The sequence below is a fragment of the Nothobranchius furzeri genome, chromosome 12 (assembly GCF_043380555.1).
Source record: "Nothobranchius furzeri strain GRZ-AD chromosome 12, NfurGRZ-RIMD1, whole genome shotgun sequence".
NCBI lineage: Eukaryota > Metazoa > Chordata > Actinopteri > Cyprinodontiformes > Nothobranchiidae > Nothobranchius > Nothobranchius furzeri.
The window spans coordinates 35,571,586-35,596,724 of record NC_091752.1 but is presented as its reverse complement, the minus strand read 5'-3'; the positions used below and the strand labels follow the sequence as shown (position 1 = coordinate 35,596,724).

Below are 25,139 nucleotides of genomic sequence, written 5' to 3'. Positions count from 1 at the left end.
GACCCAGGTGGTTTTAGAACCTAAAAGAAGAGGGAATGTCACAATCCCCAGCCAACATGTACACCAGAGCATTACTGTGTTGCAATGTAACCTGTGGTATCAACTACTTTAGCTGACTCTCAATACACCCACTTGTGTTACTTATTTTCTTTAAAAATCCCTCTGGGAAGAACGCGCTAGAGCTTGTTGCATCCAGCCATTAATTTTTATGTGTTGGTGGATCAAGCCTTGGCGACACCTACTAAGTAAGCTTTTCCACTAACGCAAAGGTCATAAAGTCAAATGGTCACGCTCTTTATCAAAGCCGACACACGCTGCATTCTGCATGGAGCAGTCATTTACAAAGACCACTGTTAGCAATAAAAATGTTATTTATTAATCTCTTCCTCTCTTATCGTGAGATTCCTGTTGAAGGATGGATCCTTAAAAAAAACAAATCCATAAAAATATGTTCTTGTGAGCTCATTAAAATGACCCTTTGGGGGATAGGCTTTGGTTTTGTGAGAACAGAACGATAGCAACTAGAAATTAGTTTTACAAATCAAACATAAGATTATCATATTCCTATATTTTAAACAAATAAAGCCATGCACTTTCAATCCACTCTAGATGCAATTTAGGTGTATTGGAGCCACTTTATTCATGTGCTTTATTTATTTATTTTGAATATTTAAATTATGTCACTGTGATTAGAATTAATCATTTTTACTGAGTGGCATTTGACATTTTTAGCATCTTACATCAATAGTCAATAGCAATTATCCTGTATAACAATCAATATTTTCAATCTGTTTTTCATTGATCCAATCAGATGAGTATATATATATATATATATATATATATACATATTGGTGTTGATCAAATCGTTGTTGATTTAGAAAATATATATATGTATATATATATATATATATATATATATATATATATATATATATATATATATATATATATATATATATATATATATATATATATACATATTGGTGTTGATCAAATCATTGTTGATTTAGAAAATATATATATGTATATGTATATATATATATATATATATATATTTTTTTTTTTATTTATTTATCTCAAACCATCGAAAACATGAAAATTGCATATGCACTCCCCCATATTCCTGGTGCATACAAAATTTTTTTTTTTAAATGAGGAATACGATAAACATATGCTGTTTTATATATATATATATATATATATATATATATATATATATATATATATATATATATATATATATATATATATATTTACAAGCACATACACACACACACACACACACACACATATTCACACAGTGGGATTTAGAAAACAGTGTAACAAAGACAGGTTACTTTAGTGATGAGCATTTTTTTTACCTTGATTAGTTTTATGCTTTCTCTTTGCTACAACAACTTATTATTATTATCATTATTATCATTATTGGGTTATTATTTTTATACAGTTTTGTTTTTCACTTCATGACTATTGTTTGGTTTAATAAAAGACCCTGGCTCCCTCTAAACCAGCGTCTTTATTTAGTAGATACATGCTGTCTTAACTGACTACATTATAAACATGTTCCAGTTCTACTAATAATGAACATTTACCCAATCCTTGGAAGTTTAAACTCACGGTTCCATCTATACCCAAGATACCAGTCTAGTGAGCTTGCTGGTCTGCACCCGTGGAAATGTATCAGGCCATCAGGTCTTACTTAAAAAGATGAGAGAGCAGCAGGAGAAAGAAAATATTTAATACATTTCTCCAAATAAAGTAAATAAATCAAAAGAAATATGCATAATAGAAGCCTTTGTCCTAAATTAAACCCACGGGGTAGCTACAGAAACACAGATGTCTTGTAGACCGTATGCTCGCAGCTTCAGATCCTGTGACTTTTGTGCTGTAACACAATAAAGACTCAGTACTCAGGCACCACTGATGTCTAATGAAGACAGAGCCATTTGGAGCTGAGCCCAATCCTGACATTTTCTCAGCTTTTTACATTTGTCACTGACAGGCAGCAACCTCATCAGCTCACACACTTCTCCAGCGTACTCCATTAAGGTACCTAGAATAAGGGTGCATTTCCATAAAATATTCTTTGTCAGAATCCGAAAATGGGCAAATTATCTGAACACTAAAACAGCCCCGGTGCACTGGAGATCCCCCGAGCGGACAGAAATGACCTCAATTAGGCTGTCTAAGCACGGGAAAGTGTCTCACTGGTTAGAGATGTGAGTGGCGCAGATAGATCAGCAGTGCCACTTCGTTCACATCACCTGGATGAGCCCTTTACATTTGTAAATCAATGAGGAGGGTAACCACATGTAGAGGAGCTGGGAGGGACTCCTGTCTTCTTTGGCTCCGATTTTGAAAACCAAATTACCTCCATTGCAGCACTCGGCCGGGGTCTACCTACCAGTGCCACTCAATCAGAGCTCTCCTTAGTGCTGAAGGATGTGACGCATGAGAGACGGCGGTGTTGATTTTTTTAAATCTCTTGGATAAAAGGCAGATTCAGGGTGGATTTGCCTGAAGCAGTTGATCTGTTTACAGCAGCGAGTCCCTGCTTTGTTGTCCTGCTGCCTGCTTTATGACTTCATCCTCCAGCCACTGAGCTGTGGACACCTCCATGGCCTGCGTCACCATAAATCACACGCTTTTGTGGCAGTCAAGAGGTTCACTTTACACAAAATCAAGTGTTCTTTTGGAACCAGAAGAACCCGAAAATGCCGTTCTCTGCAGCATCGGTGAAAGTTCATCTGAATTGTTTTCGTAGAGTAGAGCAGAAAAGGCCAAAATTGTCTGTTCTCTTCAAACCCTGGCAGCTTTTATATTGCAATCAGAGCTTGGAGATAACAATCAGGTTTAGCTGTCTGACAAAGTTGAACATTAGAGCAGTTTCTCCTTTTCAGCACAGCTGTTACCCAAACTATGGATTTGCCATCACCGTGTCTTTGTGTTGTGTCACACACCCACTAATGACAGCTTTAGTGGTGGTAATTCAGCACAACTGAATATGAGGTTAGGTGTGTGAGTCACGTCCTGGGCTCCCCCTGTTGCCAGATGTCCAGCCAGCCTTCGTGCAGCGCCATTCCCCCTCTCTCTGAGGACCCAATCACACCCCAGGAATGCAAAATGGCTGCTTCAGAGGGCCTTGACCAAAAGTTTAAGAAAGAAGAAATGTTTTGCATGGTTTACATTTTTGAAATATTTCTGTGGCTGCGCTTCATCTGCCAGATTTCGACAGCTGAGCGAGGAGGAGTGCGACTGTGAGGCTTCAGCAGAGAACGTTGGCGTGTGAAAACACCCGGGCTTCACTCACGGCCTCCGTGTCTCACTGGTTTCTTTTATTCTCTATTGCAGAAAAGATAGACAAAACCAATCAACTGTTGGGTCATTTGAGCCACAGCGGCTCATAAACTGAAACTTGCTGACTTTTTAGTAACTTTTTTGTGATCAAAATTTAAAATCTTTGAAATAAGCTGCAAACGTTAGTGACAAGCAGTGTAAAATCACTTTCCTTTCCTTTTTTTTTTTTTTTTTTTTTGCTCTGAGGCGCTTAGAGAACACCTAAGTACTTCCAGGCCTTTGATGGACAAAGTGAATATGTACTTTAGCACTCCTGCACACTCTAATCCCCCATGTTGTCTCTCCTCTGTGTCAAATCAGTGAGAGAGGGAGGGCTGGAGAGGTGGGAGGCGTAATTCATGCACACATGTGCCTGCCTGTTCCTCCAGTGACAGGGCCAGGGGGAGGGGCACATGATAAATTGCCTTCCACCAGGGACCTCCGAGCACAGCCACCATGATGTGGGTAAAAATGGAAATTGCTCTCTTTCACCGTCATTACATCAGTTTAGGACGCGTGTGGGCCTCATCCACACAAGGAGAGGGGATTTTTTAATAGAAGACAGACTGAGGATGTAGTATTGATGATAATGATAATTGTAGTATGGGCTGCAAATACTGTGAAATGTAGAGTTTATCCAACAATAACAAGGATCTAAACTCATTTTAGATTTATTTACATGAAGTAATTATCGTCCAATTTTCGTTTGCTAAATGCATTAAATTGTGGTACTCTTCTGGTACTTGTACATATTTAAATCTATAAATGTAGCTAATATTTCACACTTTTTAGGAGTGCTAATTTACTTCAATGTTACTAAAAATGCTATTTTTTAATTAATGCAACGAAAAGTAATCAATTAAAACTGTGCAGCTGAAAGCATTTGCATGAAAGCTCAACAAGTTTAGCAGGAGACGATTATTTTAATGACAGATTTGGTGCACGTGAAGAGGTGATCAAGCGCAGAGAAATTTGCAATGACCATCCAACTGAAATTAAAGCTGTTATTTTACAAGTTGTACAAAAATATTTTAATATTTAAAAATTATCTAAATGGTTGACAATTTCATACTTTGAAATCTAAAAGCACATAAAATATTTGTCTTTAAATTTATGTTTAGAATTTTCCAAAGCAACAAACAAAAAACATATTTTTAATCTGATGCGTTTTCCCACAATTTAGGAGTTCCCAGAATGCGTTTAGCTCGTTGAATAAAATGACAAAATTAAGCAACAATCACACAAACTTATGTCTCACTAAAGCCCGTCTAAAAGAAACACTCCTGCTGGAAAGAAAGAAAGAAAGAAAGAAAGAAAGAAAGAAAGAAAGAAAGAAAGAAAGAAAGAAAGAAAGAAAGAAAGAAAGAAAGAAAGAAAGAAAGAAAGAAAGAAAGAAAGAAAATTTGCGTTTATATGAATTATCTTTTGTCAGGTGATCCACGGCAGGAATGGTGAAATAAGGTTTTTAACCCCCTATTTTAGAAGACCAATAATGTCAGTGAAAACTCAAAGTGACTGGTTGTATCTGCAGGTGAAAAGTGTTCCCACTCCAGAAGAAAAAGATACACACGGAGATACGGAACAGAATTGCTTCTTATTGATTTCCAGAATACATACAAAAAAATACCAATTCTCTTTCCATCACCTGAAAAATAACGGCATTTTTTAAAATGTGGACAGTTCTTTTGAAATTTAAGAAACAGACATGCATGTAAATTAATTTTCTCAATGAGACATTAAATAAGAACAAATACAATCATAGCAATTTTCAAATGAACATCGAAATGAAGATCCCTACCTTATTCGGTGTTCTAACGTGTGTGTGTGTGTGTGTGTGTGTGTGTGTGTGTGTGTGTGTGTGTGTGTGTGTGTGTGTGTGTGTGTGTGTGTGTGTGTGTGTTCACTTTACCTATAGAGTTTAGATTCAACATAATGCACTTTTTGAGTTGCTCAGATATTTTCCATATGCAGCTGTTACCGCCTGCTTTAAGCCGACATATAAATAAATACAGTTCAAGTCCACGGATCCCGTCCATAAGTTTAGCGCAGTTTATATAAAAGATTTTATATTTGCATTCTTAGTTCTATAAACTTTTCAAAGTCATTTTCTCCCATCCTCACTGGTATCCCAGCGCAGAGGCTGTGGTGAGTCTCTGCCCATACAGTGCGTACGGGGAGTAGTAGGGGCCGGTGGCTGCGGGGACAGGGACAGGAGCACCAGGGGTGGGCAAGGGACTTTTGGAGTAGGGGTGGTAGCGGCTGCTGAGTCCTAACGCGTGATGTGGGCTCCTTAGAGCCAAAGTTCCGGGACTGCCTGGGGCTCCTGACGGTGGCATGTGCATATGGCAGGCCATGGCCGCTGCTGCAGCGCTGGCCAGTGATGACGAGCCGGGGTAGCCAGATATCAGCTTCTCAGCTCCGGTAAAAGCTGTGTGTGTCCTCAGGTGATTCAGGAGCTCCTCTGAGGTGGAGAAACGCTTGTCGCACGGTCCATTTGCCGACACCCAATTACAAACATGGGGGAGAGGGTCATTGGGGAGCATGAAACCATAAGGGTACAGGGGGTGTCCGCTGAATGACGGCGCTGAGGAGTGAACGCCGTGCATAGGGTGCGCCGGGTACATTAGTGGGTAACTGGACTTGAGCGCGTTTGCGGCGGCTGCAGCTGCAGAGTCATGCGTGCACGAAGCACCGGCTGCGCCCGCTAAGTGGCTGGCACAGTGGTAACTGAGGCAGTAAGGATCTCTGCACAGGCTGGCTGACATGATGGACGGAGGAGAAGCACCGGCCAGGGGGCTGGATCCAGCCTTACTGCAGCCCAGGGAACTAGCCAGCTGTGCGTTCACCAAGCTCCCTCCGTGGGGCAGGAAGTGTTGGGGGTACCCAGCATAGGCCCCAGCCAGACTGCCTGGGTAGGTCATACCAGCAGGAGGCAAAGGGAACACAGTCTGTCCAGGCTTATAGGGAGAAACCGGCGCCACGAGTCCTGACCCGAGAACGGACGCGGAGGATACAGAAGTTACAGACTCGGAGGAGGGGGTGGATTTTGCGCCAGGCGTCGTCTCCTGGTGCTGGTTGACCTCTACGTTAATTCCACCGCAACTCACGCTTATCCTGCTGTGGCTCGTGGTGCCAGAGCCGTCCGTGGTGCCGTTTTTGTTACAGTCAGAATCTTTCTTTTCATCCCTCTCCCCACATTTCCCCTCCGATGGCATGGGAGAGGCAGAGGTGCTGGAGTTGGGGCTGCCTGTCCGCGGTGTGAACGGCTGGCAGGTGGCGCTCGGCACTCGGAAACCAGACTTCTCGCCGCTCGAAGACGAGTCCTTCTTATCAGAGGGTTTAGAATAAGGTTTGAAGCTCGATTTGTCATCCACGCCGATGTCGCTCAGTTTTAAAGGACCCGATTTAGATTCCTTCTCGCTAGATCCATTTGGTGTCACGGAGGATAATTTGGAAGAAGGTGGTGGGTCCGGTTTGCCGATCTGAGAGCAGGTCTGCGCCAGCAGAGCGAGCGGACTTTTCTTGGCGTCAAGCTGCAAAATAAAGATGGAATGGTTGTAAATAAATGCTGCTTAAATGCACACATTCAGGTTACCTTTACAGAAACAAAAGTGAGCATCTGAAGTGGATTTTTAAAAGGATATTCGTCGCAAATGTATGCGTATTTACGCACGACTTCTCGGTCAGCAAAACTGCAGTAATCGCATTTAAATCCCCAAAGAAAACAAATACTTATTTCAGGCGTGTTTACAGACAAATTCCAACTCCTTAGAATCACATTGGGCTTTGATATTTGACATAAAGCTTGAAGAAAGATAAACAGAGCACGAATCACGCGCTGAGACGCGTTTATGATGTTTCTCTTACCTCTATGGGACTAACTGGAGTAGAAGGTAAAGGCTGCAGATACTCCGGGTGCAAAATGTGTCCCGATCGTGCAGTAAGCATTTTCAAAACCTTGATGGGGATTCGGTTTGCTTGCCGTAATGGGTCAGACGGAGGTGCGGAGTGAAGAAAAGGCTTGTTGATGCTCGCCGAGCTGCTATTCCGAGAACTGCTGTTTTCCCACGCGACACAAATATCACTATTTTTCAGGGCAGACGCCGAGGGCGATGTGATCATGTCCCAATTGTCAGGAAATGAAATGGTGACGCTTTTAACGCATTCATTAAGAAAACCAAGAAGGAAGCAGCGAGTCTCTTTTCAGTGGAGGAAAGTAAAAAATGTTCGCAAAATCTCTTCTGATGGTGCGTAATCCTGGTAGGAGAGAGGCTGAAGGCGCGGCAGCAGGAAGGAGACCGTGCGAGGTTATCGCAGATCCGAGGCTGCGTCTTGCACCATGAGCGCTGCGCCTTGTTTTTGTGCAGGTCCTCGCTCTGTACTCCCGAAGTACGAACTGGTAGGAATTTTCACTTCAAAAGCAGCTGAATTAGTCCGAGATTAAAGCCTTTGCCGCCTTCCAATCAAATGGGACCCTGAGGTGATTGGAGGGTCAAGGGGATGTGACGTTCTCCTCTTTGGAAGCGCCTCTCTTTTGGCTGCTCGGGGGAGGAGATAGAGAGAAAATATCGTGGTTGGTATGAACGCTTACACCAAAGGAGGATGCGGGGGACCAGTGGCACTTGTGCGCACCGCGTAACCCCTTGGCTTTTACATCTAACCACTTGAAAAACACTTAAAAATAACTCAAATAAATTACTGAAATTTGTATAAAAACGCGTTATCTTAGACTTAGATGTCGAAAAATCATTGGAGAATACATTTATTTTCACTTGTACCCCACTCAGAAATGTCAAACTACAAGAAGAGATTCCGTTACGCGTTTCGGTGACAAACAAATGGATCAAACTCTTTTTAAATCATAAAAATCCACCCAAAAGATTTTCTTTCATACCGAGTCCTTATTTGCGCTCCAGTGGGACTGGCAACCATCAAACCAACCGCTTCAGCTCGAATCCCCCAAACAGCAACCAGACAAGCGTTGACAGGAATAGACCAATGCAGTGATGGAGGGATGCGAATGTCACATGTTTTCAGTATAATATACACCGCCCTTCTATTTCCATCTCCACCCCTCCGTCAAGTGTCAATTCTGCTCCAACGCAATCAATCAGTTATTTGTCAGACGTTGTCAATCCGCCGCTTGATTTATGTCAGCCATTGTGGCTGATTACATGCAAGTGTTGCTGAAGGTGGAGAAAGAACAAACGGTGAGGGGTGCTGCTCTGGATGAAGGTTTAGGAACACGCAACGCAGTTTGGTGCGTTGGATGTGAGACGCATGGTCCAAAAAACGAATAATAATAATAATAATAATAATAATAATAATAATATAATAATAATAATAATAATAATAATAATAATAATAATAATAATAATAATGTAATCTTCATTTTTTCTTTCGTAAATAAGGAGAAAACGATAAAGTTCCTGTGCATCCAGCTGCCCGTTAAACAGCGACTGTAACTTTTGGAGCTCTCCATAAAACACCTCGAAGGTGGCGCACAGCTACATGATGAAACTTTAATAACTTGCAGACAGCCTGGCTCACATGTGTTGCACGAGGAGCCGTTCGTGCTTTCAGGTGCTAAAGTGCTTTAGCTATAATCGGCCGATTATGGTGTGTTAACAAGAAGCCTCGGGGTGAAAAAAAGCCATGAAGTGATCTAAATAATTATAAAACACGAGATTTAAAATTGTACGTTCAGCAAAGGTATATAACTACAGAATTAGCTGATTTATTTATATCGATATGGCAGTGATAATAGGAAATAAACCCGAGGAACGTACACTGAGACTAAATAAAAAGTCTTAAGAAGCGTCAGATTCCCGTTGTGCTGTGAAAAGCTGTCATCTGCAGAAACGGCAACAAAGCCGCGGAACAAGTAATGATGATAACAAAGGAATCCAGACATGTTATATTGATGCCAGCTCGATTTTATTTACATACAATAGAAATGATTTATTTTCTTTAGGAGGTGGGGAAGCGGAGAGGCAGGCAGAAAAGAAGAGGAATGGTCTGTCAGGCCGTTGAGAAACGAAGTTTCAAATGCCTTGAACTATTCACCGCCGAGATGGCTAATCAGTATTGAGGCTCCGGGGCGATCGGGCAGCTTTTCAATGTGCTTTTCCTTTCATCTCAATCGGGATGGAGGCGCTCAATTAAAAGCCTATCAGTTTGTAAGTAAATCAACGCCTATCAAAGTTGTCACATCAAACAAAACGATTATTATTGCAACCCGCCTCTGCCATTAATCTCCTTCTGTGGTAATCTGCCTGACAGGTCGACTTGGAGAGCAAGAAAAGCTGGACTGGACAGCAAAATAAATAAATAAATAAATAAAATTAAAAGATATATATATATATATATATATATATATATATATATATATATGTATATATCAAGTCAATCAAATCAGATATACTTTATTAATCCCAGAGGGAATATATTGTTCAATTACAAGTGAATTAAATTAAAATAAAACTTCAAATCGACATCAGAAAAGAACACAGTGCAGCTTGTATAAGCAGAATTTATTCTAGGCCCATTCACTTCTTTTGCACAAGTGCTTACCTAATAAACTAAATTAATGCCATTTTTATTAGGATTAATAAATGTGCAGCTTAGTTCTTTCTAATTTATTTAGAAGCAGGGGAAAAAAGTCGACCTAGCCCTGTTAGGGCTGTTTATTTTATTTTATTTTTTTCAGTAGAAAAAAAAGAAGGCAACGTTTAATGTGCAAAGATATGTGATTGATAACAGGCTTGCTGTTTTCTGCAAAGGATGTCAGTCCCTGACACAATATGTGAATTATTAGGGCAAAGAAGGGCAACCATAAATTTTCACTGTCAGAGGAAAACCCTCTTTATTGTCCGTTTGACAAATGGGCTCCTGCACCAGACACCAAAATACTCGGCATTCCTCTTAAATGGGAACACATTGTTTGGCGACCATTATTCATGATATTTAAATAGAAAGTTTTAATATCCCTCGTATATTTCAGCACACTGACATGTTTATGAATCACCGCCAAATGCAAATAAAACTATTTACATCTCGAGAGGAAATATGTTGGATTTGCAGGATTTGTGTGAGTTGCTTGTTGGGCCGAATCACGCAGCGACGCGGAGAGGAAGCAACAACAAGCCTGGTGTGTCAAGTCAAACAAAAATAAACTATTAATAATTTAAATCTTTTTAAACATCGTTTATAAGCAGCAACATTTAAAAATTCGCGCTAAAGAGACCTAAATAATATTAATTATGTCTCTTAATTTTATTTTCCCTCAATTTTCACTTTTATTTACTTTTAGTCCGTCATTTAACTGCAGGAAATACACGTTTTTAAACAATCTACGTAATAATTTCCAAGAAAATGAAACACTAGTTCACAATTTCACGCGTAAAGACGCATGCAATAAATTGATTTTGTTCCTGTAAAACTCCTCCGCGGAAATACGGTTACATAAAGTCCGTGACGCGAGATTACCTGGAATTACTCCCTACAAGATCCGACGCAGAGAAGTAAATGGTTAAAATACAACCCTGTGTGAACATTAGTCCGTTTGCCTGAAAGAAAGTTTTTGTCTTGTTATTGCGTGAGTCAACACCCGCTAATTGTGGCCTGAAGCGTGACGCACCGCAAGGAGCGCGGAGACGACTGAAGCCATACAGGCGCTCCCAGACTGTCCGCTGAAGCAGCAGGAAGAAGGGAAAGTGAGCTTTTCCGCTTATGGGAGGTCCTTAGGTGACGTCACACTGATAGAAGAGAGGAGGAGGAGAAACAAGAGCAGAACACACAGCAGAGTATGCAGAACATATCTTTATTATTCACATCTATAATGTTAGAATTCCAATATCTGCTCGTTTTTCAATTTGAAATGCAAAAAGTCACATAAAAAATTATAAAAAAGGCTATTGGTGACACACACACAGAGTAGCTACACATCATTATCTATCTATCTATCATCTATCTATCCATCTATCTATCTATCTATCTATCTATCTATCTATCTATCTATCTATCTATCTATCTATCTATCTATCTATCTATCTATCTATCTATCTATCTATCTATCTATCTATCTATCTATCTATCTATCTATCTATCTATCTATCTATCTATCTGGCATGGTGGTGGAGGACTGATGGTTTGAGTTTTAGTTTGAAGTTAAGGAGACAAATATGAATCATTGTGTTTACCAAGTATCTTATAGAGGTGTAAAATCATTTGTCTAAAGGCTGAAATTAGGTCTAAACTGTGTCTTAGAGGACAATGACCCCCCTTCAAAGACAGCACTCTGATAACCATGTCAAAGTCCAGACCCTGATTAAATACTGTAGTAGGGCTATAACAAAGCATAAATACAACCTTGTAAATATAAAGGATCTGAAAAAGATTAGCTCAAGGAACTGTTGCCAAACTGCTGAACCACAGTTATGAGGACTAAATGCCATTTGTTTCTAATTAAAGAATTTCTTCTTTGAAAAAACTGTTAAAGGTGTGATTCTTTTCTTCCTTTCTTCCTATTTTTGAAAATTGTAACAACGGAAATACGTTGGGTATGGACTACCAAGCTGCCTACCTATTGCAGATTCAATCTTCCTAGCCTGGTGCAGGTCTATAATTTAGTTTCTGGTGTCCTGTGACAGCTCTTTGGTCTTTGCCATAGTGGAGTTTGGAGTGTAGCTGTTAGAGGTTGTGGACAGGTGTCTTTTATACTGATAACAAGAGTATTTAATTAGAAATAAAGAAATGTGTTTGATGAATTTATTTTTGAGTTATCAGACCTTCAACTTATTGCCTTTAAATGGCAATAAATGGTAAAGAGTTTGGCAAAGTCCACTAACTTAAAATAAATAACGTTTTACCGTAGACTGCAGTGTCTCGCTTTCATTGTGATAAAAAGGGGGGTCAACAAAATCAATTTGTCATCGTCATCGTTAACGAAAATTACACTGCTGCAATACCTACGCTGAACTGCACGGTGTTAGAGTGGAATGCTTTTACCCACTGGGGCTTTAATTAAAACAGAGATGGCAACACTGGTAGCAGGGGCGGCGTTAGGCCCGGCTACTTGGGCTGAAGCCCCGGATCTTTCATGATAAGCCCCGGATTTAAATCACGGAAGTAACATGCAGTACCAAAGTCCAACAGAGAGGGAGCAGCTGGCAGTAGTTTGTATACAGCCTGCCTGAGCCTCCACCACTGAAGAAGAAGCCCTTCAGCAGCCGGCTTCTTCTACAGTCTCTGCCTGAAACGCATGAGTGAAGATGGACATAAGGACGTTTTTTTGACAAAAAGTACAACGACAGAACCCCAGCTTTGATGAGACTGGTGCTGACTCAGGTTTGTGAGTCTTATTTGAAAACATTTGTTGTGCTGCTGGTTTGCCTAAAGTTAGCTTACTATCAGGTAAAGTTGATGGAGAAAGAAAGGGAATATTTACTATCATCTCACACTAAACACAGGAACAATACTCTGCCCTGAAAATGCTTAATATGTAGCATCAGATAAAAAATTATGTGGTACAAGACATGTATGATGTTGACTAGTGTGTGTCACGTGCGCGCGCGTGCGCGTGTGTGCGTGTGTTAAGCCCTGGATGTTCTTCAGTTCTTAATCCGCCCCTGACTGGTAGTATTTTGATAGAGGCTAGCCAATTACCATTTTGCAGCATCCTTAAAGCATTGCACCAAAAAACAAACAAACAAACAAAACAAATACTAACTAATTTTACAGATTACACATAGCTGTCTACAATAAGAGACAACTTAATTTGTATCTGTTTAAATCTAATTATTTGTATATAAAATATGAAAACACTTCATTTTTGAGCTTTCTCCTCTGCCATTTTCCATTTGGAGTATTATGGTTTTATGATGCACTGCATTCTGGAATAAGTCAGCATAAAGATGCGGTGCATCCTTGATACAGTGGGTGGAGCAAGTACACATCTGGGAACTTTTGAACATACTTGCCATGCTTCGTACTTAGTACTGTAGCAAACGTCAATGACGATTCACAAGTACACAAGTAAGCATATTAAGAAATGGCCCAAGTCTGGGAAAAGTGAGTGGGATAAAACAATTTTGGAGGCAGGGGAGGTTTGCTGAAATCATGCTGTTAAACTATAATGCTTTAACCACATAGCCTGAGGCCAGGGGCACACTCAGGACAGACATGCCCGCGCCGTGCCATTGTTGTAAATAGAAGCCATTATAGTTATTGAGAGTGGCTACACGGGGAGTGCAGCACCGCAGAGCTGAAGATAGGCACCAGTTCTGTTTTAAGAGCTGTGGCACGGCCGCAGCACAGCTGTCTGCTACATTGTGGAGTACTTTACAACAAACAGTACGATGCAGAACAGCTTCACGGCACAATCCAAACCGCTGGTAGAAACCCAACCGCATTATTGATAAAGTATTGTTGATCTAAAAATATTCTAATGAATAGTTTACGTACACTTTTTTAATGAATTAGAGTCTCACAAAGCACAAAGGCAAGTTTGATCACGTAAAAACGAAAGAGTCACTTTCTGCTTCCTGTTCTTGAAGTCCCGCAGGATGTTGTGACTATCGCGCGACTTTCCAAGAAGTGCTCAGCATGGCACGTCTGTCTTCAGTGTGCCCCAGGCTTAAAAGGTTTTACATTTTACTTGTGTGTTAAACAAAAGCACTTTCAGTTGAAAAAATACTTGGGATTAAATTTAGGGGGGCTTTGGCACCCTCAAAAATGGCGTAGAAACGCCTATGCACCAGAAACTTTATCTCGAGCACCAAATAAAATCTGCTGCGCACAAGGCCGGATTAACCATATGGGCTACTGGGCAATTGCCCAGGGGTCCACAAACTCTAAAGGGCCCAGGCCCAGGGTAGCAAGGGCATGAGCAAAATACTGTATCTGTAATCTCCCGCTTTTAGGGTGACCATACGTCTTCTTTTCCCTGGACATGTCAGGAGATCCCTTTGATCTGCTCAGAAGTAACTGATGAGGTGAAAAAGTAAGAATCCAGGCAGCAGTTTTTCTGGAGAGTTTAGAGGAGATGCAGGAAGATGAGAGACAGACAGGACAGGAAATAATTAAATAAAAACAAGAAAACAAAGTAAAATGTAGGTAGATTTATCTCCACTACCTGTTTTTACCTGTTTAAAACAATAAGTTATACACATGTAATATTTATACATCTGATACAATTCAGATCACCTTCAAAACTCAGTCACACACCTAGGGCCGTTTCAAGGCATTTTGGTGGCCAAGGCAAAACAAAACACCCCCCACTCCTACTGGGTTCCCCCAGAAGCCTCTGTGTAATCCATACCCTCTCCAGTAGTGTTAGTTATACAGTGTTTATAAAAGCTCCTCAGACATCGCTGACATGTTATCAGATGGAAAACTAAATTATCAGACATGCTGTCTCATCAGCTTCTTTTCTAAACTTGCAAAAAGTAACAAAACCGTTTGAAAGCCACTATTTGTTGATTCTCTGAAAGTTTCCATGGAGTGTGGGACAACTTATTTTCTCATTGACCCTATCGTCTAATCTCACAGCTGAAACAAGCGTCCTTAATAATCTGTGCACAGGAAGCTTACCGATGCTGTAGTAAAACAAAAGGTATAATAATTTCTTATTAATAAAACCTTGTTGCAGCACTAAAGCAGAAAAAGAGATTTTGCAATAAATATGCAAAATATTTACATATGAATTGTTTTAGAGCCCTTTTATTGGCAGAATCTGATATTAATTTTAGTTGTTACAAAAAACTGGGTCCCAGCGTGGTTTGTGGTTGCCATAGTGTGACGTCATAGGCACAGATCCCCTGTCCTCTTGTTTGGAAATGGAAATATGATCACCCTGTATTAAACAACTGTCCACCCGGCTTTTGCGCTGCACAGAGACGCGTCGCTGCCTATGACTGAACGTCAGTTGAGAGCGGTTGAGTCAGTCTCATGCAGACTGACCAATGAAGAGAGGGCCTCAAGTTAAGACCCTCTCCTCATTGGTCAGTCCACACGAGGTGGGTCAAAGGTTACCCTGAGCGGGTTACGTCAGGCTTTCAAGTATTGAGTATATTTACTGCATATTACAGTAAAATATTCTGTATGAGACCATATTATGGTGATCCTTGGGTCGTGATGACGGGACCCTTTAATAGTGTTGCCCAGGGTACAACAAAGTGTTAATCGGGCCCTGGCTGCGCATGAGACACAATTGGTATATGCGTTCCTATTTATCTGACATGCACCTATATTTGTAGATGGTGTGCTCCTAAAAGTATCTGGTGGTCACCAGAAACCTTTTTTTTTCTTTTCTTTCCTTTTTTTTAAACCAAGATCACCTTGGAGGTAAAAGATCCACCTGACCAGCTGTGTATTTTTGGTTTTTGTTTTACTCTTTAACTATTTCTTACATTTTAAATTAAAACTTTTCCGAGTTACAAAAATATAATTTATTGTGTCATTTCTCCCCTAAAGTTTGACAGTCATACATTTAAAAACTGTCTCTGAACACATACTTTATTAAAAAGGGTTGTAAACTCTGGAGTCTCAGCAGCACGGAGACTTTAATGACCGCGTGCTTCCGCAAAAACAAGCAGGTCAGCTGATTCAAGTGGCACGCGGAAATGGTAAAGTCTGTCAGTAGCGCTTCAGTTATCCGGGCTTCATCTTTAGAACTCAGTACTTAATGTTGACATCAACCGGCTGGTCGGATCCGGGAGGAAAGTTCTGAAGAGCGACTCTGACCCCGAAGCGCCGAGCTGAGCTCCTCAGGAGAAAGTCATGGCTCACACCGAATCGCTGGTTGGGGCTCAGGTAAGCGTGGCCACTACGTCAGATTTATTTGGTCTTGTTGATGTTTTCTCGGAGCATTTTAATTATTGTTATTTATAAGGATGTTACACGCAGTTTATTCTGTTTTTTTCCCGAAACTTCCGTTGTTGTCATGTGACACACTTGTTGGCATCACACGACTCAGTTTTCCCTCATCTCCTGCACGTTTAGAAATGAATCCTGCAAAATGTTTTTAACACGTTTCATAAACTTTGAAATCTCACGCATGGGGCAATGTTTACAGTCTCTGTAAATAATAATAATAATTCAGTTGTTGCAAGACAGGTGTGACAGCTGCCCTCATTAACACAGAAGCATCTCTTTTCATGCTGCATCACATGGTAGCTCAGCTCCAGGTTCACTAAAGATTCTGTGGTTTCTCTGTTGACTATTGCTATTTTCGCTCTTTATATTTAGATATTTTTATATTCATATAAAAAACAGGAAAATAAACAACTTATCACGAGATGCAGCTGTTTACTTTTTAGTTAACTTGGCTTTTATTTTGAAATGTTCTTGTTTTTGACTAAAGATTTCCTACATTGGACATGATGCCGTGGAGATTCCACTTTTCCTCGGAGACACATACGGGCAGTTTGCAAAACGGCTGGATTTGAGTTTTAATCAGCTCAGGTAAGAAGATGAGCAAGCCACACAGACTCTGAACATGTTATTAATCTGTTACATGCAACTGAAGGTGAGCCCAGATCTATGGTCTTATCAGAACATCAAACAGCTGGGCACAATGAATGTGTCGTGCTTATTCAGGGGGTAACTAGAATAAGAGATCATGAAGAAGCATCTCTGCTTCAGAGGAGACTCACTTCAGCTGCAGGAACAACACAGATTATCTACAAGTGGAAGAAAAGAGAAGGTGGCTAGATGGCGATTTTGCTTCTGAACCCTTTTCATGTCTGTCAGACCTTAAAACCATCTCATTAGACATATTTTTATTTCTATTCAGAATAGCTGGACTTCTAAATACAGTACTTGCCCTTCAGGATTGGTCTACATGTTTTTGAGTATCAAGTAGAACTGTACGATATAAGGACAACATGTAATTGAGATGTTGTTGAATGTTGCAATCTTTTTGGTCTGTCATCATGATACTCACAACGCTCTATGTGCTGTAAGATGTTGTTTGAAGCTAGCTAGCTTGTTTTGCTTTGCTGTGCATCCAAGTTCTACATCTCTCCCATTTCTCGAGGCTAGCTTGACCATTATCAGATTGGCCCAAAACAATGTTGGGATGTAGAACTTGGATAAACAGCACAGCAAAACAAGCTAGCTTTCACCATTTTTCATACCTCTTCAATAGGCACTTCATTCATATTTTTAATTCAGTTGCAGTGGTCTATAGCAGGAATTAATGTCTTGTTAGTCGTTTCAGCACGCAGAGTTAAGCTAGTGGAGTAGTAGCTTCAGAAAACACTCTGCCCTGGTTGCCTAGGAGATACATCATGAGCATGTTCTACCGAGGCGTCTGTTCTCAGTTTGTTAGCCGTTTAGCTAACTGAGCAAGGATAAATGAGAGGTGTCTTGTAGCCAAGCCTTGGTGAAAAATTTCCCAGAATACACCGCAGTATTTTCAAAAGGATGGCGGATCAGAAGCCGGCAGCTACTTTGGGGGCGAATTTCAAGTTCAAATGTAAGTCAACTATTTGTAACTATCAGGCTGATATCGGAAATGTTTGTTATATTTCCAAAGCAGTTATCTATGGTTGGTTAGTAGCTTAGTAGTTGCAGCTTTGGTGGCTAGCAGGTAGTAACTCGTTTACATATTTAATTTTACCAATTTATACTCAATTTTAAAAGTAAAAGTCTTGTTATATATTTATATTGAAACTTATATGTATAAAATATATTGTTGTCTCCCATGTGACATGACATTACATAACCGCTGCGGAAGCCGCGGTCACGTGATGCAAGTCTGTTCTGTTTAACCGTTTTCTTTGACCAAGGAAGGACAGTGTCTTCGCAAGCAAGGGCGCCTTGTTATTGAGAAACACCCAGGGTTTGGAGTCTTATTTCCTGATATTTGGACATCTTGCCTTGGATTGGCTAACAGCAACGCAACTCTGTTACCAGTGTTGTGTCTGAACGCGTTCATTGAACGATCTGACTTAGGGGAGGTATTCCAGTTCATTATTTCTACTCGGAAGTTGGAATTTCCAAGTATGGGGTAAACAAAAAAACTGGGGAAAGCAACAAATCTCAAAACACTAGTCACAGATTCGCACCAGTAATATTTAACAATAATTTTTTTTGTTTTTGAAATTTCTAAATTTAACCCTTCTTTAACTTCATTTAATAAGTCGATTGAGAAGTCATTCTCATTTATTACAATTTGCGTTGCTCTGATGTTTGAACTTTATGACCCACATTCAATAATGTTTACTTTATCTTTGGGCATACAAGTCAGAAAATGTATTCACAAAATTTGAGAAGTATTTAAAGATAAATGTTTTGCTCTCTGAGTATTGTACTTTGAAGTACATCCTTGTTTCCTACCTCAGCCTGCTTCTTCGCTCAGAATGATTAATAACTCGTCTTTTTATGTAAGCCATTCAGTTTTTCCTTATGATATCTATTTATCTATCTATCTATCTATCTATCTATCTATCTATCTATCTATCTATCTATCTATCTATCTATCTATCTATCTATCCATCCATCCATCCATCCATCCATCCATCCATCCATCCATCCATCCATCCATCCATCCATCCATCCATCCATCCATCCATCCATCCATCCATCCATCCATCCATCCATCCATCCATCCATCCATCCATCCATCCATCCATCCATCCATCCATCCATCCATCCATCCATCCATCCATCCATCCATCCATCCATCCATCCATCCATCCTCTATTCTATCTTTATGTAGTGTAGACCGTCCGTCCGTCCGTCATCTGTGTTTTTTTTAAATTATAAACTAAGAAATGAACTAATTCGTTTTTTAAAATGAACTTTCCCAACGACTTTCCCACTGACGGCGTGTCCTTACCTCTATTGCTTCCTTAATCCATCTTCTGTATTTTTGTTCTGTGTGTATGATCCGTGTGCTGTCCCAATCCATTATGAGATTTTCCTTTGTGCAATGGTGTGTTACTGCAGATTTTACATGGTATTTTGTAGATCACACAGCATTTTTGTCCAGCTGGTATTTTGGCCCTTGGGCAGGATTTCTGCTATATGTATTTTGCTGCGGCGCGCCTGCCACGCCAAAATAAACGCCGCCACACTTTCAGAAGGAAAAAAAAAAAAGTTAAAACAACGTACCTTCAGAATACATTTTTTAGAAATACATTAAAACAATGTAAATACAAGACATATATAGTCCAGATTTGCACATGTATACTAACCATAATCACAGTTTAAAATAAATTTAAATATAATGAAACTTTAAAATTTATTTAACTTTGAAAAACAAGTTTTGCCGTTTTTTTTCCCGTCTGCGAAGGAGCCGACTTCTGTGTGGTGCGCTGCTCTCACGGAAACTACAGGGAGAGAAAATGTGGAAGAAAAATATGTTTATGTTTATGTATTTAGCAGACGCTTTTGTCCAAAGCGACTTACAAGTGATAATCGGCATTTTGCCCTTGAGGCTAACAACAACAGTAACAACAACAAATTGACATCAGTCATGGAGACTGATGTCAATTTGTTGTACTGAAAGTACCTTAGGAAGAAGGCATTTTTATTTCAGACCTGTGAAAATGAGCTTAATGTTAACGCATGCTGCTACATTTGAACAATAGTTAATCTGGTTTGTCGTTAATGATTCCAGATTGTTTCGAACAGCAAATAGCTTAATGCCGGGTAATTTTCCCGATGAGACTCATTTCTGGTTGCATTTTCAGATGAGTATATAAAAATATTTTCAAAAGAAGAGGCTGCAAACTGTGTCAGTAGGTTACAAGTTTGTAATGTCAGTTGAACAGTGAATATGTGAATAAATGTTCACCAAAAACCATACAGTCTCATGTCCGTACGTCTCAAAACCTTTACAATAAAATGCAGCTTTTTTACATCATGAAAAAAATCACAGATGCAGTGTTGCATATTATTGATACTGCATTGGTTTGTAAATTGACAACTTTTTTTTTTAAATTTTGTTTTGCACAAATGTCCCAACCTTTTAGGCACTGAGTTAATATTTTTACTCCAATTTTTAACTTTTTGTAGATTGTAGATCCATAATCCTTAATAGAATGTAAATTTTCAATGAAGGAAAATTGCTGGTGAAAATCCAGCCAGCACTTTATGCTAAACACAAATGTGCACTCATGATCTCATGGGAAAGACGTCAACCTTCCCCTTATCAACAAAGTTCAAGCAACATTTCAACATCGACTGTCATGTCCTTTGAGATGCTTAGAGACTTTTATGTTTATATTGACACCATGACTGCATATCACTGTCAGCTCAAGCACACCAGATGTGAACAGATGCACATGGTAGGTGAACTCAGTGGACTGCCTTCAGCATTATGCACTTCTTTGTGCTCCTCAAGTCAAATCGAGAGGGAAACCTTGCCAGAGTTTGTTGTAGCTAATACGCTTACTTCTGTCAGCTCAATTCGCAACAATCACCTGGCAAACTGACAATGAGTCACAACGAGAGGCGAGATTCTGGCGTCAGCTTGAGCTGGAGTCCCGTGTGTTTTGGCGAGTTGCACATATGTTTGTTTCCTGTGGAATCTTGTGCCTCTTCTGCTTGTATGAAGTGTTTGTGCATCTGTCTGTGAGTGCAGCTGTGAGTGGCTGGGCAGGTAATGGCAGGATGAAATTATGGGACCGGGCTGTCACACCCACACCTTTCCCTCTGTGTGCTGCGGTGTCAGCCTGTCCCATCAATGTGTTGAGCAGCGATGATCACGTTGAGATTTCTGTCTGAGGGTGGGCTTGGTTGGTGTTGTGTTGTCCACTTTGTTCCAGGTCAGGTGTGTAGACACTGCAGCGAGGTGGCATGTGCTACCTTGACATGATTCTTCTCTGTGACTGGAGTGCACTTTTGGTACCTGCATCTGTTACGTTCAGTGTTATCACCTTGGACACACGAGGATTGAGGAGGACACATGTCTTTGGCTCACAAGGAAACTCCTAACGGAGATGGGACAGTGATGTCCTACAGAAAAGAAATCTGAGTGTGTCCTAATAAACAAATCTCCTTGGTGAAATGTTTATAATTCCAGTCAAACACGCATTTATTGAGGCATTTTTGCATTTTTTTTGGTTGAAAATGGCAGAGGAAATTTTCAGCATTCTCTCAGATTTAATCTTATTGTGTGGTAAGAAATGAGCTTGTACTTAGATGCACTTTATTATTTCAATTTTATGTTGATGCTTTAATTATGCCAGATTACTAAAACACTGACATGAGTTTCAGTGAAAATATACTATTCTGATTATTAAATAAATGAACCTTTAACATTTAGAGTTTTTACTGTTTTCATTGGAGCTTTTAGACAGTAAAATATTTTATTGTTGCATCTCCAGGATCATTTTAAAGGACTACAACTAGGGATGCACCGATATGAAATTTTTTGGGCCGATACCAAAATCCGATGTTAATATCACTGTTATGGCCGATAACTGATATACTGATATTATTGCTTCTAAAAGCAGCAGATTTTGTATAGAATGAAAATGATTAAAATTGCATTTGCATTGTTATGTACACACACCACACACATTTATGCTTCTGAGATGATTACAATCACTGTCAAATGACTAAACAAATACACATCACCCCCCTCACCCTCTGAAACAGATAATCAAATTGAAACAAGATTGGAAATTATCGGCCCAGTTTTGTTTATCGGACCAATACCGATATGTTAAAAAAGGACAAACATCGGCCGATACCGATATTGGTGCCATTATATTGTGCATCCCTAACTACAACCATGTATTCCCTCACAAACTGTCTTGTTACTAATATATTTATGTAAACATAGTTTACACAGCCTATATTATTATTCATTGTAAGTATAAACATTTTCAACAAAGGGCAGAATAGATTGAGCAAGCAGAAAATCACAGTAGTGTTCATTTATCAGGTTATGCTCATTTATTATTGTCTTTTCAAATGTTAAAAAAATAAACATGAACACAACAGATTTCAGCATATTTGTAAATTATTTATAAAGTATTTTCTGTAACTTCAATTGGCTCTCCTACTATCTAATTAACCACCACAGCCATTAAATGTTGGATATCCCTTTGATATCCAAAGGTTCTTGTGCCATAGTGAAGTCTGGGTAATTGGTCTTGATAAACGCTTGTAGACTGACCAAACACAACTTTAGTTCAATAAAACTGGTAAAATAGTTCACGTATTTTGAACAGCTCTTATTTTTAAGTCCATGTAAAACAAATGTTTGGGACATACAGGATATGAGGTAAATCTCTTTTGAAACATTTCCACTAGCAAACACTTAATATACGCAACAAACAGGGTCAGGGACAAGGTTCTGCCCCAAGTGGAGGAGTTTAAGTATCTCGGGGTCTTGTTCAAGAGTGAGAGAAAGATGGAGCGCAAGATCGATAGGCGGATTGGTGCTGCGTGTGCAGTGATGCGGGCGTTGTACCGGTCTGTCGTGGTGAAGAGAGAGCTGAGCCGGAAGGCAAAGCTCTCGATTTACTGGTCGATCTACATTCCTATACCTCATCTATGGTCATGAGCTTTGGGTAGTGACCGAAAGAATGAGATCACGGCCAAAATGAGTTTTCTCCACAGGGTGGCTGGGCTCTTTCTTAGAGATAGGGTGAGAAGCTCAGTCATCCGGGAGGGGTTTGGAGTAGACACACTGCTCCTCCACATCGAGAGGAGCCATTTGAGGTGGCTCGGGCATCTGGTTAGGATGCCTCCTGGATGCCTCCCTGGTGAGGTTTTCTGGGCACGTCCAACCGGGAGAAGACCTAAAGGAAGACCCAGGACACGCAGGAGAGACTATGTCTCACAGCTTGCCAGGAAACGCTTTAGGATTCCCCTGAAGGAGCTGGCCCAAGTGCCTGGGGAGAGGGAAGTCTGGGCCTCTCTGCTTAGGCTACTGCCCCCGCGACCTGACTCCAGATAAGTTGACAAAAATGGACGGATGGATGGAACAAGCAGCGTAATGTTTAATTTGATGTTTTGCATCATGTTTGGTGTCATAGTGAAATTTGCTCTAAAATTATTAAAACATAGAGATACCATAAAGGATTTAGAAGGGGTGTCTCGTTCCACTGGGTGATAGTTTAAGCTCCAATTCAAATGACAAACTTTGAAACCTAGAATTAGTAGAGTTTCTTTTCTACCAACAGTCTGCTCTCTGATGTTCAGTGTTCCTATTGGTCGAAAGCAATCAAACGCCTACAAACATTTTAGGAAAATCCCCGTATGATGTTACCCATTGGAAGTTCCCGGGACTGTCTGGAGTGAAAGCGTCTCAGGTTTTGTGCTGTCATCGGCCCATGCTGACTAATATTACAGGAAACATTCTGTTTAGTGAATACACTTAGTGTGAGGCTTGCATATTTGTTATTCTGCAGTGTTGATTTTTCACCCAGCATCAAACCAAAGTGGTTACACTGCTGCTATTAAAAACACGAAAACTCATTTATTATTCCAAACATGGATAGGTTTTAGTAAGGGTGATGCAAAACCCAAATCTGTACACTCCTGATGTGATTCATACTAAATGCTGTTATTAACCCAAGAGACTGAAATAGTGAAGCTATGAAACGTGTTTCTTTTGAAGGTATACAGTAGATATTTACGTGCACAGATGGATGTACAACTACTGAATGTGTGTATGAGTGCACGATTGTCTCCGTGTGTTTCTGAGGGGGTTTGTGTTCACCCAGGCCATGTTGGTGATGGCAGGCGTTTTGCATTTTAATGACAAATCAAGTATGCTAACTCGCATTTTAAAACGAAAGTGCTCTAAATGTCGCCCGGCTGTCAAAATGAGATGTAAGTAGTCTGATGAAAAGAGAACAAAGAAGACAAAGTAGGGAGGCCTGGAACACTGAGAAATGAAATAAAACCTTGTATGGCCTGTCAACTGTGTCGTTTTATATTCATATCTGAGGAACATTATAGTATTACTCCGCCGCTCAAGCCTCACTCATCTGTCTCTTTTAATTCGTCACAGACGGCGCTCTGTCTTTCAAGTAGCTGTACGTCAACACTGGAAGGGGTCTGCTAATTGACAAATGTGTGTCACAGACATCAAGTGCTCCTTTTCTAACCATGCTAGGTAGAGTTTGGCTGTTTGATGGTGATGGAGGTGTGTGGGTGTGTGTGTGTGTGTGTGTGTGTGTGTTGTGGTGGTGGTGGTGGGGGTCCTGCTGCTGGCAGAAGCCCAGCAAGCAGCATTAGACTGGTCCTAGAATGAGAAGTGACAACAGGAAGAGAGCCTGTCATTGTCTTGCCTAAGTGTTCAATCTGCAGAGATTCTGGTATGCAGATAAAGTGTCAGTTAGGAAGAGAGGATATGAAACATTGGCACTATGAAGTCCTCAAATCACTTAACTGAGAGCGTAGAGTTTGTGTCTGGTAATGTCGGTGGCGTACTCCGTTCTGCTGAGGAAATGTATTCCATATCCCATCTATCAGGCCTGTTTAGGCAGATATTCCAGGATAACTTGATCCGTGTATCGTAAATTAAGGAGTACGCTGCATCCTCCCAAGCCTAAGAGATTTAAACCAGTTAGATGAAGGGGACACGGTCTGGCAGGAAATAACATTCATGTGAAGGACATTGATATTTTGTGCAATTCTGAATAAGTGAAGAAAGCCCCTACCTTTTTAATTTTCACTAGGGCATTTTTTTTAAGTAATGCACTGCCCCTGGGAAGGTGGTGAAATGACATACAGCAGCGGATGTTATGCTTAATGCATGACTTGTCTTGTTCATCTGCTTTTGTAAATTTAAGTTATATCAGTTGTTTGTTTTATCTTTTTTATTCAGCTCT

General features: G+C 40.2%; 2 protein-coding genes across 5 annotated transcripts in view; one reads left to right on the top strand and one right to left on the bottom strand.

Annotated features, from left to right (window-relative positions):
• Positions 1–5,153: 5,153 nt before the first annotated feature.
• znf503 (zinc finger protein 503) lies at positions 5,154–7,615 on the bottom strand. Its single transcript, XM_015969914.3, has 2 exons — positions 7,204–7,615; positions 5,154–6,869 (listed from the first exon to the last, which is right to left on the bottom strand). Exons 1-2 carry the CDS (start codon positions 7,456–7,458, stop codon positions 5,454–5,456), a joined length of 1,671 nt encoding a protein of 556 aa, XP_015825400.3. The 5' UTR covers positions 7,459–7,615; the 3' UTR covers positions 5,154–5,453.
• Positions 7,616–15,999: 8,384 nt separating this feature from the next.
• The window catches only part of lrmda (leucine rich melanocyte differentiation associated), a 331,776-nt gene continuing 322,636 nt past the window's right edge, over positions 16,000–25,139 (top strand). For all 4 annotated transcript variants that reach the window (XM_070542564.1, XM_070542562.1, XM_070542565.1 and 1 more), the window contains exons 1-2: positions 16,000–16,149; positions 16,700–16,800. In XM_070542564.1, coding sequence (XP_070398665.1) covers positions 16,117–16,149; positions 16,700–16,800 — 134 coding nt within the window. In that variant the 5' untranslated portion in view covers positions 16,000–16,116. The remainder of the gene's footprint in view (positions 16,150–16,699; positions 16,801–25,139) is intronic.

Bases quoted from the DNA above. Each gene is read 5' to 3' on its own strand.
- znf503 (XM_015969914.3), bottom strand. From the start codon at position 7,458: ATGATCACATCGCCCTCGGCGTCTGCCCTGAAAAATAGTGATATTTGT. The intron at 6,870-7,203 runs GTAAGAGAAACA...TTTATTTTGCAG, and splicing joins CTCCAGTTAGTCCCATAGAG to CTTGACGCCAAGAAAAGTCC.